Below are 22,282 nucleotides of genomic sequence, written 5' to 3' on the forward strand. Positions count from 1 at the left end.
TGGTAAGTTTGACAGAGCCAGGGGGAACAGCTATCTGTGTGTGGCTTTCTAGTCTGAAGATACGGGAGTGATAAAAAAAAAGCCTAATTTGCTGTAGAAATAAGACATATTGTCTTAAGCTCAGGCTTGATTTTGGACCAATTGGATTGAAGCAAATGGTTTACAATTGGGCCTAGGCCAAACAACAGTAGACCAGAGGCAATGGCATATCGATAATCTCCCTCTATCAAGGTCACATTAATACTTCTGGCAGTGGTAGGCTATTCTTACCAGTCACCCATAATCTACTGTTACTTTTAATACATTAAGATCTGGGCATTAACACCACAGGGTGTCTGACTGACTCCTTGCCAGCTTACTGCCGGAATGCTTTCAGTGAGGAACACATATACTGTATTTTGGGCTGAAGACATGTGCATTACCTGAGCACATCGACTGTGACCTACCAAAGGTTTTGAATGGACTCATTTCTAGAGTCTTAGAGTAGAGGGGATCAAATAACACCGATGATTTACTGAAAACATGCATTCAAGACATCAGGTAGCTGTTTTGTCTGAGGCGTTAGACTCGGGTAAGCCTAAAGATAGCGACTAACTACTTTTAGCTACCCATCCTCTTTGAAAAATAATTTACATGATGGTTAACTGTTATTGTACCACGCAAAATGACAGCTCGCAGGTGACCTATCCTGTACTGCACAGGATAAAGAAACAGTATACACTTTCATCAGGCAAACACGTCTTTAATTTAGCCAACATAAGTATGTTGATCAATTCAACCCGTTTACCGTCTATGGTTGAAGTGGAAGGTTGCTATAGCTGATTCGGATGAAAGAATCAGTAACCTTCATTAGGAAACTCCGAAGACATCCTCTGTGGGTGTGTCCAAATGTGTCGTCATTCGCGAGGGCCGGCCAGAAGCGTATGTCATATGACTAAACAACAGGAAGAATTGGATATGTGAAGGTGCTATGTTCTCTAGAAACCGGCAGTTAAAATAAAAATAGGTTATAATGGCCACGATTATCAAAGAAACACCAAGGTAAGTGTGGAGATGTGTTATGCAACTACTGCATGTTATGGTTTTATATCTTCTGGGTAAAGTGTGCAGAGAGTTAGCTGGTTAGCCGTTTGCAAATCAGGATTGTGTTTTAGCCTGCAGGTCTGTCACTTTAACACCTTTGGCTGTGATGTATCTTTCAGTGTTTGTTCATGGTTGATATTTTTAGGCTGTATCTAAAACCACTATGTCTCTTCTCTAGTATTAAAGAGGCAATGATGCACGTTAACACAATTGACATCAGCAAGTTTTCTCGGCTACTCTCGCGTATCTTGCTGAAACTACATCTAAAGGTACGTGAATTATGTGTATTATGATTGCCCTATTCTGTTTGCCGTGGAGTTACAGATTGCAAATAAGTAATTATGCCGTGCTAACCACTAGGATGCAGTTCTCACGTGTATGCAGTTGTTCGAAAGCCTACTGTAGTCTGCCCGATTATACTGGAAGATGCATATGGATCATAGCTTCAGCACTCTACTGTAGCCTATTGTACTGTATTGTAGTGAGCTGTTTCACTGCTGTGTTCCACAGACAGAACGCCCTTTCAGTGAGGAGGAGGAAGAGAAGTTGCAGAGCGCTCTAGGCATGGAGAAGCCTGCCCTGACTCTGGTGTTGGAGACCATCTCTTTTATTTTGGAACAGGTTTGTAATGGAGGCTTTCCCAATCATTCCAAGTCAGCTTATTTGCTGTGCTTGAACTTGAGTGCAGAACTTCAGCAACTTTAAATTGGAGCGTTAACAAGCTGCCCTGAACAGCTTAATCGTCAGAGATGTTTCACACCAACAGTACTATCATTTCATCTTTACAAAAGTTTTCACATCCTAGAGAAACATTGGAGCAGTCGCTTACAACTTTTGCAATGTGTTTGTAGGACATACTTATATTGGTTTAAGCGTGTTATCCTACACGTAGGATATGTGTATACTGATATTGGTGTAAGTGTGTTATCCTATACGTAGAACATGTGTATACTGATATTGGTGTAAGTGTGTTATCCTATACGTAGGACATGTGTATACTGATATTGGTGTAAGTGTGTTATCTACACTATATGTTTCCTGTGCACACTGACATTCTCTTTCGAATAGGGAGGGGGATCCGTTTCCCCAAGAAGAGGTATGAACCCTCTGATGTTTTCCTGTGCTTCTGCGTTTAGGCCGTGTACCACAACACAAAGCCAGCCACCCTGAAGCAACAGCTGGAGGCCTTAGGGATGGACCCAGACAAGGCCGACACTCTCTGCCAAGCTTGGACTACCACTGGCCCCGATGTCATTGAGAGGATCAGGGAGGGAATATTCGCTCCCAAAAAGGTAAAGATCCACCTTCACATATAAAAGCCACACAGTTAAATATGAAGGTCCACTATTAACACCTTAAGCCAGAGACACACCAAACTGACATCAAAGAACTAGCGGCGGCGACCTGTTAGCTCGTCTCACGTCACCCGTGTCTGGACCAAAGGGTCGCACTTGAACACACCGCTACAGACTACAGCCAACGGCCAACTAGCATATACGTCCTGCACCTGCGTGAGAGGAAGTAACTCCATACTAAACCATGAATAAAGTAGCATTTGCTTACCATTTTCACACCACTCTCGTTCACTCCAGATGGTTCCATAATATAGCTACTTCTAATGGAGAATATGTCAGATCTGATAAGAAGTTGCAAATGGCACTGACATTGTGAGCCCTTGGTCCTTTGGTTGTGGAGAAAGAAAGGAAGAGGCTGAGGTGATGGCACCCTAAATGGGTTCAATCATGGACAGGCCTACTACAGCGACAGGCTCAAGGGGCTTTCCCCAACCTGTGTCGAGAGCTGGAGAGAAATCATTAAAAAAATACCGCTGAACAGCCAGTCAGAGTGATCTCTCTCACCAACTGGCTCCACCTCAACATGCCCAATCGGCCGATAAAACTCTAACAGGGGTCCAAGTAGTGGCAACGGTGCGGGACACATTGCAAAAACTATGGCCACAGACGCCCACCAACCGGGGACCGTTGCCCTGGTGTGTCTCAGGCTTTACACTGATAACCTTTCAAATAAAGGCTTTCTCTGAACTGGGAACATGGGTGTGTGAGGGACCAAGGCGGCCACCCCACGTTTTGGGATGTGGGCGACTGGAGTTGGTGGTGAAGTTGGGAAGAGATGGTGGCTTTCTTAAAAAAAAAAATAATAGATATCTATTTATTTACACCTTTATTAGAACACATTCTAACATTCACTTGTGCTACAAAAACTAGGCGAACTAGGCAAACTCTATACACATTTCACTTGGCACAAAGTGTTTCATGCCTCTCCACTCTTCTCTCTTCTCATTGAATGAGACACCCTTTAAATACCACAGCCCATTTGGCTAAATTGGTCCAATTAAATCCAACCATTGACGTGGGGGAGCCCGGACCCAAACATTGACGTGGGGGAGACCAAGTCTCTTGAAGGGCAACATGAGTCAAACTCCATTTTGGTGCCACGGTGAGAAGGGGGGATTTCACCTTCTCACAGGGTGTTCAAAACAAACAGTGGTTGCATGGAAGCCAAAGAGTATCACTGAACTGGAAGCTTTTGCACATGAAGAGTGGGCTAAGATTCTAATAGAGATGTGTTAAAAGCTTGTGAGCACCTTTGGTTATAAAATATAATAGACGCTTTGAGGAATCATTTTGCATATGGATATTTTTAGATTTTTAAAATATGTTTGTAAATTTAATTTTATATTCTTAAATATTTACTGTAGGTAGTATGAACTTTCTTTAACTGTTTAATCAGTCTATATTATCATTATTGAAACATGATTGCAACTGTATATTTGAGTACACTATTATAATAGGAGGGTTTTCACAGCTGTTTTTAAAACCTGACACTCAAAAACCTTAAAATCAGCACCTAGTCTGCAAGCAGATCAACACAAACTCTCAGTGACACTCAAGTACACATTGCAAAATAACACTTTTTTTCTAAAACACTTTTCCAAAATAACACTTTTTCTAAAACACAACTCGCGCAATTCACTTTGTAAGACACAGCAAACACAAAGTGTGTCCTTCCAAATACTATGGTTTTGTACCAGTGTTAAGGGAAATCATACACGGGACTTGCAAAGATGTCCACTTCTAGTCCATAATCCCAATCTGGCCGTCGGCATCCTCTCCTCACCCGTGGTCTTGCTCTGTCCCCTCAGAGAGAGAGAGAGAGAGAGAGCCCCATTTATCACCCCATCAGACTGCTCTCCATCTGCCCTTCATCACCAGCTCCTCTCTTGCCCGCTAATGTTTCATCCCCCAAGGGCAGGTTGATGGAGTGTTTGACAGTAGACCTGCGACTATAGACCCCCACCAACACTAATGGAGGGGCTTACTTTTAATGCTGCAGCAGCGACCAGCCTTCATAAAGATTGAGCTAGACAGCCTTTTGAACTCCCAGGCAACTGAACTTTTTCTTGAGTTTTATCACAGAGATTCGTGATCGATTTGTGGCGTATACATCAGTCAATGCTGTGATCTAATGGTGTCGAGGCCGTTATTGACATGCACCTATTGAGCTTCTGAAGCAGCATGCCTGTCTGAAGAGCAGCTTTGTTGGGTATTGATATGAAAGCTTTCTATCCAAGGTGTTCTCTCCCCCCTGCTGTTCAATGCACTAGATTAGAACAGGAGCTGGAGAACGATCAGAGCACAGCTGTGAGCAAGCGAGCAGGGTTGAGTTCGTCTATCTGAAATGTCCCCATATTTAATCCATGTTTTATGAATTAAAAAATGAGCACTATTTCTGTAGAGCTCTTTGGAATGTTAAGTGTTCCCATTGTGCTCATTTGGGAATACCATTCTAATGCTTAACATCTTATGCTTGACATGCAGGTAAGCATATCTGATATACACACAAGTGCCCTTTTCACCAGGACTGCTTTCTCAGTCACAGTTCAGTACGAGTTTGTAGGCTGTGTTTTGGTAATGGATAAGAAATGTGTCATCCGTCCAGCTGTTCAATCAAATGCCTGAGTTTGGTGTTGTTGTGTGTTGCTGCCTGTCCTCAGCTGGAGCAGGTGGGTTGGCAGATGAGTCTGCAGATGGGCCAGTCAGGCCAGGCCAAGCTCAAGGCCCCCCGTGCGGTGCTGGAGCTGGGACTTCAACATGAGGATACAGAGGTAAACACACACAACATGCAGAGGGTCCCCTTGACCTCCCTGTTCGTATACTTCTACACATGCACTGCACATACACACAGACTCTCTTGATGTCATGTACCCTTATCCATTTGTGCATATCCACTCATCAGAACACAAACATGCCCTCCTCGTATTCATTCCATAAACTATTGCCTTATCTTACTTTGACTCCTATTCTTTGCTTAGTCGCAAAATTCCCCAGCAGATTTGATTTGTAATCCCCATGCCGAACTTGCTCACCGGGTTAGAAATGGTTTAACATCTGTTCTTGGTGGCGTAGTGGCAAAGAGTTTTTGGATTTGTGATATATCGGTGGATGGTGAGGGTGTTTGTGTTTGTAATATATCGGTGACATGGTGAGGGTGTTTGGATTTGTGATATATCGGTGGATGGTGAGGGTGTTTGTGATATATCAGTGGATGGTGAGGGTGATTGTGTTTGTGATATATCAGTGGATGGTGAGGGTGTTTGTGTTTGTGATATATCAGTGGATGGTGAGGGTGTTTGTGTTTGTGATATATCAGTGGATGGTGAGGGTGTTTGTGTTTGTGATATATCAGTGGATGGTGAGGGTGTTTGTGTTTGTGATATATCGGTGGATGGTGAGGGTGTTTGTGTTTGTGATATATCAGTGGATGGTGAGGGTGTTTGTGTTTGTGATATATCAGTGGTATGGTGTTTGTGTTTGTGATATATCAGTGGATGGTGAGGGTGTTTGTGTTTGTGATATATCGGTGGATGGTGAGGGTGTTTGTGTTTGTGATATATCGGTGGATGGTGAGGGTGTTTGTGTTTGTGATATATCGGTGTCATGGAGAGGGTGTTTGTGTTTGTGATATATCAGTGGATGGTGAGGGTGTTTGTGATATATCAGTGGATGGTGACATGGTGAGGGTGTTTGTGTTTGTGATATATCAGTGGATGGTGAGGGTGATTGTGTTTGTGATATATCAGTGGATGGTGACATGGTGAGGGTGTTTGTGTTTGTGATATAAAGGGTGACATGGTGACATGGTGAGGGTGTTTGGATTTGTGCTCTAAAAGCAGAAGAATGGAAAGTATGGTTGATGGCATACCAAAATGTAAAGATGCGTGATGTTGTTGTTTAGTTCGGAACAGGGCAGACACAGATGAATCCGTACATCCCTAGACAACGGCAGTAGAGCGATCGTAGAGTGACCTTAGGTTCTCACCCCATTGTGTTACCGTTGACAAAAGGTGAAAAGTGGACTTCATTGTGGTCCTTGGTCTGAAGCCATGGCATTGATGGCAGGGAGAGGAGGAGATCCATTGTAATAATCAGGACATCAGTGGATAGTTCAGCATCATTCAATAGTCACATGGTACACATTTGGTTGGAACAGACAGTGGTACGATGGGTTTATGGTCTTGGAGTTGGCAATTCCTCTTTTTCTCAGGGAGGGGGCACTGTTGCTACATGAAGAACTTGGCAGGTTTTAAAATGTATGAGCAATTCTCAGACTTGCACCACTCTTATCCTGTCTCAGAGTTTTGTGAATGATTTTTATTTGCTTTGTGTGTACAGAAGAAATATTTAGTCCTTGACAATTCTTTCACCTAACCGATGTATGATATTTAAGGCATTATCTGTTATTTTTATTCAACTAATTTTTCTCTTCGTAACGTCTTTTCAGGTTGGTTTTATTGACAATAAACTGACAATTGCAGCTGCTTTCAAAAAGTTGAGGTGTTTCCTCACGCTCCTTGGGAAGGCAGCCACTTAGGTGCTCAAAATATACATTTGAAATGGTGACAATTTCATGGTGGTAGAACCTAGGGCTATAATGATTCACCGATACGGATCGAAAACCGCTTATAATGTTAAAGATGCAACTACAGTGGAACGCGGTCCCTGGATCAATCTAAATGAAGGCCTACCATGAACCAGTCGATATGGCCCAATTCTAAAGTTATGAATTCGTGGACTAAAGCTTTGCTGCTAATTCTGCTTTAGTATAAGCTGCTGCAGAAGACCTAACATGGCAAGTCTTGTAAACTTCAAAATAATAATGACTGCCTCTCATTCGCTCATGCAGCTGCACTGCTTCTTGATGTTTTACAAGAATAACGTTATAGCGTTGTCACTAATATATACTGCAATGGTCAATGTTTACAGGAAATCCATGCACTATGGTGATTGAGTGGAACAGACACTACCAAGACGCAACAATGTTTTGGCTTTGTTAGCATCCCAAAAAAGATGCCACGGTGTGATACTGATTTCATCCAGACTTATCAGAACTGATGCATGCTGCTCCACACGGACATATGGGCACAAAATGTGTGTGTGTGTGTAGTACATTTGTTATTGCAGTATATTGGATGTAGTCATATCTTCAGTCAGTTTATGCACGCTAACCATCAAACATACACGTATACAACATTACATATACATATACAACAGGTAATGCTAGAGGAAGCAGCTAATGTAGCAACACACAGTAAAACCTAAGCTGTGTGCTATGTGTCTGTTAACTGGGGACCCAGGCTAACATTACAAACCTCTCCTTGTTGATCGCTAACCACATGGAGTTATCTCACAACGTGTGTTATAAGCCTACTTGTTTATGGAGGTATAAGTCACGACGCACACCCCTCCAGACCACCCCCTGCTCAGCCCATCATAGATTCCTTTCACCTCCTGTCACTCTGCCAACCCTTCAAAAACATCTATCTATGTAGGTGTAGGCCTAGTGTGTGCACGCAGCAGAGGCTACGGTTATACAGAACAACGGACTGTTTTAATTGGCTTTAGCTCAGCGAATGAGAAGAAGGGTATCACTTGCCTATAGTTGGTGTTGGATAATAATATTCATTTTGTTTTCAGTGCTAGAAGGCCTTTGCAAAGTTTGTGAATGGCAATGTACTGAAGAGCTAAGACCCTTGTGATTTTTTTATAATATTTTTTAATTTCTCTCCCTAATGAACTGCTAAAGTGAGGGCACATGTGTCGGAGAGACTTCAGTTTATATTCATAATGTCAAAAAGTCTTTTTTCTCTAACTATGGAAAATTAAATAAACACAATGGCATGCAGTTCTGAAATGTCCTGTCTAAGTTTTTCCCATGCCATAAAGTAACAGAAATACTTGGGATTCCCTGGTCTTTTATGAAATATATCTATTTGAATTAAGCAATGCCACTTATATAATTGGCTTGTTTTAATTTATCATGCAAAATGAGTGTCTACATTAAACAAATATTAAGAACTGGATCAGATAGCATTGTGTTGCATCGCATCAAATCTCACCGATTGTTCTGTATTAATATGTATCGTCCCTGAAACGTCGTAGACCATGTGTCTAGATACGTATTGGATCATCTTATAAGGGAAAGATGCACACCCCTAGTAGAAACATGAATTCTAGCAGTTTCCGGGAGCCTGACTTTCTTCCTCTATCTTTTTACCAGAGTTGTTTCTTCAGAGTTACGAGAAGACTGAAAATGCCAAATAAACACAAATGTAGCTTATATCAGTTTTAGTATAGAGAGATATAGTCATCCAGGCTCATTTGTCATGGACAATGAGCTGATGAGTTTATGTTTTAGCTGTCAAAATGTACCTTCGTATCTGTGTGTGCGTGTGTGTCAGTGTGCAGCATGCTAACTGATAAGGTGTATCTGTATATCATTGTTTCTATCTTATTTTCATGCAACCCTGAGTTGCAGCACAAATCAGACAACAGACTAATCTCCCACATTCTCTCCCAAGGCTGCTGGAACAGGCCCCAGTGTGATAAACACAAGATATCTGAGGTTCATTATGTCAGTCACGAAGAGCAGGTCTTGAAACATGCATCCCAGACGGTTCTTCCATGATCAAGCGGAGGGGGAAAGTGATGGGTGTGCGTGTACAAGTGTATTTAAAGGGGATGTGTGCGTGTACAAGTGTATTTAAAGGGGATGTGTGCGTGTACAAGTGTATTTAAAGGGGATGTGTGCGTGTACAAGTGTATTTAAAGGGGATGTGTGCGTGTACAAGTGTATTTAAAGGGTGTGTGGGCTTCCCTGTTAGTAGCTTGGAAATATTTGGAATTCAGTGGGCAATAGACATTGTCAGTTGTTGAGATTTAGCACATGCACACAAAAATGTGTACACTATCTGCCAAAAAGGGGCCATAGATAACTAAAAAAAGGATGAAAACATGAACTGATCCTGTTAGCGTGTTGTTAGCGTGTTGCTAACGTGTAGCGCGTTGCCTGAGATCAAGCAGCCAGACTCCCACCCCACTCCCTCTCTCCAGCTGACAGGGTAGTTTAGGTGATGGATGGAGTGGAACGCTGGGGCAGTAGATGAGCTGCATCCTTTCACCCCCCTTCCAACATCCAGGCCTGAGCGCTCACGGGGTGACAGGGGCCCGGCACGCTCTCAGCCCCATTGTCAGGTGCTCCCTGAAGGGACTGAAGCCTCCTCTGGATCCCTGCCCTGGATGAGGTGGGAGGCTCCCTTACGCCTGCACCCCTCAGACTCACCCCAGTAAAGAGAGGGCAACACAACGATGTATGAGTCGTGTCTGATTTCAGGCTTGTTAAACGGCTGCTCTTAGATCTTTGATCATATTCACAATCACCTTTGGAAGTTCCTCCTCATCGCTACGCTTTTAAAAAAAAAGAAAAGCGGGAGAAAATCAAGAGACACACATAGAAACCTGCTAATTGGTGAATGTGCCTTGATTATTATGGGATGCCGATGTGTCATCCTTAGTGTTGTGTGCAGTGCGAACTAATTCTCAGTTTTTTTTAGTTTTTTTTTTTTCTCCTCTCTTCAAATCTGTTCATGACTTTTTATCAAAGCGCCTCGACTTGAAAGGCTGCTGATGCTTAATGTGTTTTTCTGGGCTCTGCCACGGAGGAGCGGAAGGCCTTTGTCAGAGTTTTCCCACTGAAGGCTGCGACCTCATTTATTATTACCCTGAGATAAAGCCTGTAATTAAAGATCCCATTCTTTTTTCTCTTCTTTTCTCTTCTGTCTTTTTCTCTCTTCACAAGTGAAACAAGTGCCTCTGATCCTGCTCCTTTGTGAATGCCTACATGGCTGAAAACAAACAACATCTACATGAAATCATTCAAAATGGCTGACAGGTGTGTGTGCTAACCCTGAATATAGGTGGCCTAAATGAAATTTAGTGCATCTAGCATGTAGCACTGGGTCATGTAACTGTAAAAAAAACTTCACAGTATTGTGAAGTGTGTGTGTGTGTGTGTGTGTGTGTGTGTGTGTGTGTGTGTGTGTGTGTGTGTGTGTGTGTGTGTGTGTGTGTGTGTGTGTGTGTGTGTGTGTGTGTGTGTGTGTGTGTGGACATGTCTTTGGCTTAATCTGTTTAGGTTGTTGTTCAGGGCTGATCTGTTCCCTAGGTGATTTCCCCAGGCATAGTTGTGTTGTTATTCTGGTGATGATGTCACCGTTTCATCCGTGCGCTTGATCACTGGGCCTTGTCCTTTGACTAGTCTTTTCAGTCCCACATCTTCTGTCTCTCCGTGCTGCACGTTAGCAATTAACAAACCAGGACGCTCCCTGACTAGACGTGCACATATTAGCAATGCGTAGGCCAGATAAAGTCCTTTTCCTTCATTTGTGTTCGCTCATTCTCTATCTTTTTTCTTTTTTCTAACTTGCCATTTCTTTCTCTTTTCTATTCATTCTTGTTGCTTTTCTTGTTAGGTTGTTACTTGTTCGTTTTGTCCCTCTCTCTCTCATTTTGTTTTATAAGAGGGATTTTTTTTTAAGTATTGCCCAGAAACAACCATCATGAAATGTTGGTCTGACACCTTTTTTTTCTTAGTTACTATGTTCATTGCTTTTGAGCTTTGGAAAGAGACTTTTGAGAAACACGCCACACCACACCACAGTTTGTTAACATCTTAATTATCTTTGAGTATAAACTCTGTTGAGTGGCCTTGATTCACTCGCTCTAGCCATTCATTTGGCTTCATGGAACTCCACTGAGCCCAGATTCTCTAGCAGCCCTGTGTTGAGCCCAGGATGACAGCATGTTGATGAGGTCACTAATCATCACATTTGGAGACAGAAGGTATGCTTACTGTCATATTTGAGTATAAACTTCTTATCCGTCAGGGCACAGCTTGGTCTCGCACTGTCTTTTTCACAGAGGCTCGACTCATGTGCAATAAGCAAGTCTCTTTCTCACCCGTGGTATTCCCGTCTCAACTTGAAAACCTATAGACCCCATTTCACTGGTCATTCTTGCTAAGCACTCGTTGAGACAAATGGCTGTTATTTATAGAGCCAGCGGTGAGAGATTGGCCATCGCTGGCATCTCGTTCCCACAAGCATGTGGTGGCGAGGACACAACCCTCCCGCTCCCAGGGCCGTTCAGACGACATACCAGAGGCGCCCTGAAGGGCTGCCTAGGCGATGGCTGAAGTCACCACACAACAGAGCACTTCTCTGCCTATGAATAGCTGTCCTGAGCCTTCATTTCTTCACTGCTCAACTCCACAGGCAGGAAGAAAAGGAGGGAATGAAAGAGGGAGAGGACGAGAAAAAGAGAAAAGCAGTACTATATTTTAAAATGGAGGACTGTGAGCTTTCATGTTAGCAGGAGTCTGGCGCTCTGTGGCGTTTTGTCATGTAACCCACTGCGTTGTTTCCAGGCCACCCCCTTGTAGTTCAGAAGTGTTTTGGCAAGAGCGCTGCTCGCTCCAAACCTGGCTCCGAGGAACGCACACCCACTCGACCACAGCACAGCAGATCAGGCTCAAGTCATGTTTGTTGGGATGTTTGTCTCTGGAGCTGAGGAATGAACTGTTACTCATGGCTTTTATGGTGGCCCAGTAGGATCAAAGGGAATTGGAGTGGGGTTGGGGTGAGATTGGGACTTGCTTGGGCTAGCTGGTGTTTAAATTAACCAGCTTTTGTCTGGTTTCCATAGAAACGACACTAGCTAGGGGTTCACGCACAACTGCCACTGGCACAGCACTCTCTAGGTGACTGCAGTGATTGGATCTGTTAAGAGGGTGGCATGCCACAGCACCATACAAACGTAGGTGTACACACACACACACTCTCTCACACACACAGACACACAGACACACACACACACTCTCGCCATCCATCCATCCATCTATCCACATAATAGCACAGAGAGAACAGGCTATAACAAGCAGTGGAAAGAGCTGAAGGATTCTCTTGTGCTTCGTCCCCTCCAAAAACTGAGGTTGGTGCTTTCAGAATAGGACAGTGAACTACAAACGCTTCAATGGGCCATTTCTCAATGACCTAAACCCAAAAGAAGATTCTGTAGCCCACGATTTATTTTGTAAATGTATTAATAATGTGCAAACAACTACACTGCGTCTTCAGCAGAGTGGAAAGACTCAACCCTCAGACATTCAATAAGCCGTAGTTTACTGTAGGACACTCCCAGAACAAGGCCATCTGTCCAGAAGAACAAGGAAATGGCCAAAGTTAACTAGCCAAAAGTCCGTGATAATAAAGTCTGCTTCAAAGTCAAGCCACCTTTTGTGCTCTTGACGTCTTCCATAAAAGGTGTAAAAAGCTCCACACGTGTACTGTTTTGTGCATGTTCTGCCTTCATTGGCTCACTAGCCACTGGGCCATACATAAATATGTCGTATGCATGCAGGCATTAGAAAGCATAGCCCATTATTTTCATTATGTCATTTAGTTATTGAGTTAGTTTGCTGAAAAAAGAAAACATACATTATGTCTGTGCCTCTCTCTGAGGATGGTGAAAGACACCAATAGAAAGCTTTCTACGAGTTCTACGTCTTAATTGAGGTAATGTGAGGAACCCTTTGGGATTCTGCGAGGGTCACACACATTAGGAGATGTCGGGATTATAATTATGGGTTCTCTGCTCTCCCCAGCGCTGCTCTGTCTTTGTGGACAGGGACAGTTGAGCGTAGGAAATGGGAGGCCCTAGCAGCCGTGTGTGTGTGTGTGTGTCTGTGTCTGTGTGTGTGTGTCTCTCTCTCTTTGTCTCTGTCTCTCAATCTTGTATTTTATTTGTCAGTGTGTATAGACATGCCCAGTGGATAGCTGGCTGGATTACAGCCCCCCTGTGCCCACTTCCAGCCTTCACCTAACCCAATAAACACTGCAAGTAGATCCCCCCCGTGAGCCAGAGATGGATCGATCCCCTCTCCCAAACCAACCGCAACAGCTTGTTGCCATGGCCATCTTTCACATTTCAACGTACTCAGCTATTGTGCTATTCCGCCCCTGAAAATGTATGTATTATTCTATGGTCCAGAACATCAGCAAGGCAGGTCTCAACCTGGCACAGGGAGGGGGGATGAAGTATGTTCAGATTCCAGCCTCACTTAGAAGCAAGGTCATATATAGGAACAGCTTTCTCCGCTCCAGCTAAGATCTGCCCAGAATGTTCTAGTGCCAGCCCTGGCCTGACCTGCTTTGGTGCAGGAAGATGAATTATGAAAGGAGGAGGAGGAGGAGGAGGAGGAGGAAGCAGCAGCACGAGCCTCAGTACCAGGAGGCCTTTGAGTCTCTCTCCACAGGAGCAGTCCTTGACTGTCATCACGCGTGTGTGAATGACCTCAGGTGCCGCCTCCAGTCAGACACCTGTGAGGAGACGGTGTGTGTGTGCTGTCTGACATTGTGTATGTATCTGTGCTTTTGTGTGCGTGCTTCACATCCTTCAAAGAGCTGTAGAAAACATGGCATACTTACTTGGAATAGAACAGTGTTACCCGTAGCAGGGAGCCATTCTTTTTTTTCACTGCTTATTCCTCAAAGCTGTTGCAGTTAAGTGGATATACACAAAGTCCAGATAGTGGAATCTGCAGGTTCATTAAATGACTAAAAGATATGGGGAAAGCAGAAAGGAAAACGTTGATTGCTGTTTTGAAGTTTGTGCAGGACCTTAAAGTGCATAAAGCAAACGTGCTTGTCACAGGGTCGGTTGCGTCATATTTTCAATAGATTTGTGCTGAAGTATAGTCTGTTTGTAGATACAGAGAACAGAACCCATGCAATTCTTCTGAACAGTTGAAAACTTGAAAACTATTGTCATGGGAATGAAGAGTTTGTCTTTGTGGATGTCTGTATTACTATATGTAAGGGGAAAGAGAATGGTGAGGAAATACAGGCAGAGGGAGCATAGGCACAGACAGTTATCAATCACAGGATGAGTCTTTACAGACCTGTTACAAGGGAGGTTTTCCTTGTAAGCCACCGTAGTTTGTGCTATTTCTGGAGAGTTCAGGTCTTGGGCTCACTAAAGCATTTAGAGAAAATGTAAATTGTTAATTGGTGCAATTGTTAATTCTTAGCTTTGTTCAATTTTGATAGCATATTAAATATATTTATTTTTGTACATATTGCCACTGTAGTGGAGTTTACAATCTTGGCTGTTGTCAAGCCAACTCTAGCACCTTGCAGTTTTAAAATGGCGGCCTTGCTCTGAAAATTATAGTTTTCTCTTCGTCATGGAGATTTTCACTTTGATGTCAGCAGGTACGGTTATCGTAAAATCTCTCTCTGATTCCTTTCCCTGCTGCATGAGGAGCCGTGGTTAAACCCTGCGAAATGAGCAGAACTCATCTTCATTTTATCAGAGAGCGTCTGCCTCCTCTCTGCCTCTGTTAGGATTCTAGGCTGCAGCTAAGCAGCAATCAGTCACCATCTTCTCTATTGCTATGCGTATTTGTAGAGGTCACCAGAAAATTAGTGCCACAAAATGGACTTTTTTTGGAAACCAATCTGAGCTGTGGACAAACCACTCACACACACACACCATACCACTCACACACACACACACCATACCACACACACACACACACACACACACACACACACACACATATACCACTCACACACACACACACCATACCACTCACACACAAACACACCATACCACTCACACACACACACACACACCATACCACTCACACACACACACACACACACACATATACCACTCACACACACACACACACCATACCACTCACACACACACCACACGATACCACTCACACACAAACACACCATACCACTGACACACACACACACCATACCACTCACACACACACCATACCACTCACACACACACCATACCACTCACACACAAACACACCATACCACTCACACACACACCATACCACTCACACACAAACACACCATACCACTCACACACACACACCACACCATACCACTCCCACACACACACACACACACACCACACCATACCACTCACACACACCACTCACACACACACACCATACCACTCACACACACACACCATACCACTCACACACACACACACACACACACACACACACACACTCACACACACACACACCATACCACACACACACACACACACACACCATACCACTCACACACACACACCATACCACTCACACACACACACCATACCACTCACACACACACCATACCACTCACACACACACACACACCACTCACACACACACACACACACACCATACCACTCACACACACACACACCATACCACTCTCACACACCACTCACACACACACACACACACACACACACACACACCATACCACTCACACACACACACCATACCACTCACACACACACACACACACACCATACCACTCACACACACACACACACACACACCATACCACTCACACACACACACACACACACACACTCTCACACACACACACACACACCACACCACTCACACACACACCACACCATCCCACTCACACTCACACACACACACCATACCATACCACTCACACACACACACCACACCATACCACTCACACACACACACCATACCACTCACACACACACACACACACACACCACACCACACACACACACACACACCACACACACACACCATACCACTCACACACACACCATACCACTCACACACACACCATACCACTCACACACACACACCACTCACACACCATACCACTCACACACACACACCATACCACACACACACACACACACACACACACACACACCATACCACTCACACACACACACACACCATACCACTCACACACACTCACACCATACCACTCACACACACACCATACCACTCACACACACACACACCACTCACACACACACACACCACTCACACACACACACACACACACACACACACACACCACTCACACACACACCATACCACTCACACACACACACCATACCACTCACACACACACACACACACCATACCACTCACACACACACACACCATACCACTCACACACACACACCATACCACTCACACACACACACACACACCATACCACTCTCACACACACACCATACCATACCACTCACACACACACACCACTCACACACACACACACACGCCATACCACTCACTCACACACACACACACACACACACACACCATACCACTCACACACACTCACACACACACCATACCACTCACACACACACACACACACACACACCATACCACTCACACACACACACACACCATACCACTCACACACACACTCACACACACACACACACACACACCATACCACTCACTCACACACACACACACACCATACCACTCACACACACACACACCATACCACTCACACACACACCATACCACTCACACACACACACACTCACACACACACACACCATATCACTCACACACACACACACCATACCACTCACACACACACACACACACCACTCACACACACACACACACACACCATACCACTCACACACACACAACACACCACTCACACACACACACACCATACCACTCACACACACACCACACCATACCACTCACACACACACCACACCATACCATACCACTCACACACACACACACACACACACACACACACACACACACACATACCATACCACTCACACACACACCATACCACTCACACACACACCATACCACTCCACTTGGTCTTTCACAGCTGCTATGACGGTGTTAGCTGCTTGTTAAACAAACGTATCAGTGCATTAAGTGTATCAGTGAATAGTCATCCTTCAACAACAGTAACTTCATTATCATCAGCCTACAATATAGACAGGATGTTGTTCGTTTCATATGAGCATTCTGTGTCTACCCTGCTGAGAACTGTCCAATATTATTGTGACTAAATAAGTTTGACTGGGCTTTATTAAATCCTCAGTTGCTACACACCAGTCATTTATGCCATGGTTTCTCGGGTGAAAGACTACAGAATAGGTTCCTCATTTAAGTACAGAAATGTGCTTCGGTGTAATGTGATGTCATTTTGCTCTCTAGTTCTCCCCTAAAAACTTTGCAGTGTTTCTGCATTCATGTGTACGAGTCAAAAGGCAGGACTGCACCCCGGCCATCCTTGGCACCCTCTGGTCTATCCACTCTCAGTAATAAATCAAGCTGAGGCAAACATATAACTGCTTACCCAGCACATCCACGCTTATTGTGTTAAGCATCCTCTCTTCCGTGGCAGAGGAGAGCGGAGCCACACGTGCAGAAGCATCTTATTCACTCTATGTGCCATTCCAAGGCACTTGTGTTGATTGCAGATGGATCACTTTTGGCAAAGCACAACACCACTCCTGGTAAGTGTAGCCAAGGGTATAATTTGGCTGATCCTGATAGCCAGTCAGGTTAAGATACTGCTAACGACTCACAAGACCAAAGTCCTGACACCAGAGGCGACCAGAGTTTACTCACCATGGTGTAATGGACTTAACCTTTTCATCATGCATAACATTTATGTATTAGCCATTAGCTATTTTGCTGATCAGAAGATGCTTTAAGTTGCCCTTTGTCTTCTTCTATTCATGAGCGTGAGCAGAGGGAGTTGGGTAATCAGTCCAAGACCCAACGCAGCCAAACCACATTCAGGAATATGAGTAAAGCCATAACCTACATGGTATATAGAGGAACGCAATTAGTTGCTTAGCTAAATATTTTACAGTAAAAGACCCGAAGGTATATGGAAGCCGCAGAAGTTTTGTTTTCTTCCCTTAAGCGTCTGTGAAAGAGATTAAGGCTCTTGGGATCACTAGTGGTATTTCTCAGTGAGAACTCAGACTATCTGTGTGAGAACATAGATTCTAAACTTAATTCTCATAGCTGTGTGTCTGCACGATGTCTTTGGTAAGGTCACCGAAAGATTGTGCAAATGATTCTTTGGACGACACACAAGGGGGTCTGATCCTTCCTCTGAAATGACTGATACAATTCTAATAGCGCAACTGAGCTTTGAAGGTCACATGACTGCTGGGCGTCACCTGTCTAGCTCCCTCACAAGGAGAACAATTGGATCTCAGGTGGATTTCACTGGTCAAATCACCATTCACGGTGGAACAAATTATAGAGGGTGCATTTTAATGAAAAAATACCTGCCATTGTAGAGCAAAGACATAAGACCTGTGAAGCAATGAAGGTTTGCATGTTTGCCAGACTCCCTCCTGAGCCGTGTGGTAAAAATGGGTTTCAAATGATCATCCAGCTCAGGGTCTCTGTACATATAGACACACTCCAAGGTGTTCCATCCAGCTCAGGGTCTCTCTACATATAGACACACTCCAAGGTGTTCCTTCCTAGCTGGCCTACAGTGTCCTCCATTTTTTTTTTTTATCTGCACTGAATGTCTCTGCTGCAGCTATGGATGGTTCTCTGTGGAAATGCAGCATTTTTCATAAACTAAATGATTTGTTTTAGATTAGGTTAGCTTTTATTGTCATTGTGCAGAGTGTGGGTAAAAAAAACAATGAAATGTATTTAGCATTTAATCAGAAGTGCAGGAAAGGTAAGTACCGTATTTTCCTGACTATTAACCGCACCGTATATAAACGGCATTGCAGAATTGCAGAATTTTATGTCATTTTATAAAACAAATATGTGTATTGACCGCACCTATGTATTAACTGCAGTTGATGCAATATTACGTAATTGTGTCACGTTAAACTAAATGCCCTGTATTTGTGGTGCGAGCGTTACTATTCCTTTAAAACTTTCACTGTATATTAATATGAGTTCATATTACATACGCTAGCAACTACCAAATGTTAAGATGGTTAGAGATCACTAGGATAGTTCATGAGAGCTTGCATGTTGACATGTCGAATGAGACACCTCTGATGGAGCCATACGTGTTCCGTAGCATTTCCATTTTGGAAGACTGAGTGTGAATGAAAATTTGAGAGACCCATTTCCGTTTTACCTGGCAGAGTTACTGTGCACGTAACTACCAGGCGGAAAAAATGCAGTAGAATGTATAGGCCGCATCCGAGTATGAACCGCAGGGCTGCGAAATTTTTACAAAATGAATGTATAAACCGCGGTTAGTAGTCGTGAAATTACAGTACTATAGCATAAGTGATACTATGGTTTACATGTACAGTGCTGGACTGTGGAGCGTTACAACATATTTTAAAATATTTTAAATACGTATATATTGGACAGAGAAGTGGAAAGAGTACATTTGGTTAAGTATGTAGAGTATAAACAACATATGGTTGTATGAGAAGTAACCTTATTTGAACAGTGTATGTGGTTCAGTCCGTGAAAAACAGGAATAGTGCAAACAACATGTTGTGGTTTCCACTGGGAGTCTGTTTGTCTGTTTGTCTGTTTGTCTGGGAGGAAAGAAGGCAAAAGGGGCGCCATTGGCATTTTCTTCTGTTGTTTGAATCCTGCCAGTTCATGGGTGGGCCATTCTGTCGTGCCATTATTATTGCTGGTAATTACATCACAAACATTGTTGGTTCCACGCAAACCCACAACTCAGGTGCCTGAAAAGGCCGCTTCCACAGTGGAGAATTGTGTGTGTGCACGCTGTGCCGACGACCATTCAGTTCCAGTTGATAATGTGGAAAGAGGCTCTCCCTAATTCCCACTGCAGCAGCACACAATAGCCACCACCAGCAGCAGGGCCCCCCTCTGACTGCTCCTGCTCCACTGATGCCGTGGTCAAGTGACAACAGCGCCGTTCATTCAGTCCCAGCGCTCCTAGCGGCTCTTTTGTCCTGCCTTCTGCGTTCATGCACACGGAGATGCATGTCTGCATGAGGCCACTGCACACTGTGGGAGGCCACAATCAGCCGCTCTTATGGGGATAGTATTAGAATGTCGTTATAGTATGATAACATATGTTAACGTGTTAGCTCATTTGATTACATTATTTAATGCATTTGTTAACATTAAAAAAACCATTATGTTTTATTTGTTAACTGATATATTTAATTAAGGGATCCTTGAAGTCAAGGGATCTGATGTGTAGTTATCTCCTTTGTCTCTTTGCCTGCCACCTGTTGCAAAGCAACAGGGCCATGTCTTGTTGTCTAGAGCTAATGTTAATTAAAACTAAAAGCCAACTGCAGTCCACAATGTAAATAAAACAAACGGGACAGGAAAAAACCTAACCGCTAGTCCTACGTCCTACACACTAGTGTGTGTGTGTGTCAACTTGGCAGAGCCCCAAAACTGCCACTCCATTCCATGGGCACACACGTGGCAAACGAATGCAAGAGACAGAAAGGCCTTGCCTAAGTGTGAGCCATGATGCCAGGGCAGGTGTGCTTTTACCAATGACCCACAAGTTGTGACATCAGGGAAGCTCCATCTGTAAGTCAGTGCTTTCCCAACCATGTGACCGTACCTATCCTACCGCACCTCTATAGCAAGGCTTACACTTTGAGTGTAGGGCAGGAAGAAGCCTATCATGTAGAGAAGGTGCACAGGCACTCACTCACTCCTGTGCTGCCATGGGTTTCCAAATCCTGCCTGTTTGTCCAGCCACAGATATTTCCCTTGTCTTTTGACGCTTCTTGGCATCCTGCTGTAGATTGTGTCCAGAGAGGCGAGCATGGAGGTGATAGTTCTGCTGTATGTTGTGTATCCCACCTCCTTGATTTGAATGTAGTCTGTAGCTTTGGAGATGTAAACCCCCTCGGTGGCGCTATTTTTATTTGCAGTGATGTCACGGAGACTCGGGCCTCTCCCATGCTACACTACTGTGGCTCAGGACTCTGGCCTCTTCCATACAACATTACTGTGGCTTAGGACTCGGGCCTCTCCCATTCAACACTACTGTGGCTCAGGCCTCTCCCATACAACACTACTGTGGCTCAGGACTCGGGCCTCTCCCCTACAACACTACTGTGGCTCAGGACTCGGGCCTCTCCCATACAACACTACTGTGGCTCAGGACTCGGGCCTCTCCCATACAACACTACTGTGGCTCAGGACTCGGGCCTCTCCCATACAACACTACTGTGGCTCAGGACTCGGGCCTCTCCCATACAACACTACTGTGGCTCAGGCCTCTCCCATACAACAGTACTGTGGCTCGGGCCTCTCCCAAACAACAGTACTGTGGCTCGGGCCTCTACCATACAACACTACTGTGGCTCAGGACTAGGGCCTCTCCCATACAACAGTACTGTGGCTCAGGCCTCTCCCATACAACACTACTGTGACTCAGGCCTCTCCCATACAACACTACTGTGGCTCAGGACTCGGGCCTCTCCCCTACAACACTACTGTGGCTCAGGCCTCTCCCATACAACACTACTGTGGCTCAGGCCTCTCCCATACAACACTACTGTGGCTCAGGCCTCTCCCATACAACACTACTGTGGCTCAGGACTCGGGCCTCTCCCCTACAACACTACTGTGGCTCAGGACTCGGGCCTCTCCCATACAACACTACTGTGGCTCAGGCCTCTCCCATACAACACTACTGTGGCTCAGGACTCGGGCCTCTCCCCTACAACACTACTCTGGCTCAGGACTCGGGCCTCTCCCCTACAACACTACTGTGGCTCAGGACTCGGGCCTCTCCCATACAACACTACTGTGGCTCAGGACTCGGGCCTCTCCCATACAACACTACTGTGGCTCAGGACTCGGGCCTCTCCCATACAACACTACTGTGGCTCAGGACTCGGGCCTCTCCCATACAACACTACTGTGGCTCAGGACTCGGGCCTCTCCCATACAACACTACTGTGGCTCAGGCCTCTCCCATACAACAGTACTGTGGCTCGGGCCTCTCCCAAACAACAGTACTGTGGCTCGG

General features: G+C 44.6%; 1 protein-coding gene across 2 annotated transcripts in view; it reads left to right on the forward strand.

The window, feature by feature from the left end:
* The first annotated feature begins 830 nt into the window (after positions 1 to 830).
* The window catches only part of commd10 (COMM domain containing 10), a 39,353-nt gene continuing 17,901 nt past the window's right edge, over positions 831 to 22,282 (forward strand). Inside the window, exons 1-6 of one of the 2 annotated variants that reach the window (XM_031570079.2) lie at positions 834 to 1,041; positions 1,262 to 1,352; positions 1,594 to 1,704; positions 2,220 to 2,375; positions 5,099 to 5,209; positions 7,368 to 9,402. In XM_031570079.2, the coding sequence (XP_031425939.1) occupies positions 1,013 to 1,041; positions 1,262 to 1,352; positions 1,594 to 1,704; positions 2,220 to 2,375; positions 5,099 to 5,209; positions 7,368 to 7,388 (519 nt within the window). In that variant the 5' untranslated portion in view covers positions 834 to 1,012 and the 3' untranslated portion in view covers positions 7,389 to 9,402. Of the gene's footprint in view, positions 1,042 to 1,261; positions 1,353 to 1,593; positions 1,705 to 2,219; positions 2,376 to 5,098; positions 5,210 to 7,367; positions 9,403 to 22,282 lie in introns of those variants that run through there. The other variant, XM_012835913.3, reaches the window with a different exon arrangement.

The sequence above is a fragment of the Clupea harengus genome, chromosome 7, assembly GCF_900700415.2.
Source record: "Clupea harengus chromosome 7, Ch_v2.0.2, whole genome shotgun sequence".
Lineage (NCBI taxonomy): Eukaryota > Metazoa > Chordata > Actinopteri > Clupeiformes > Clupeidae > Clupea > Clupea harengus.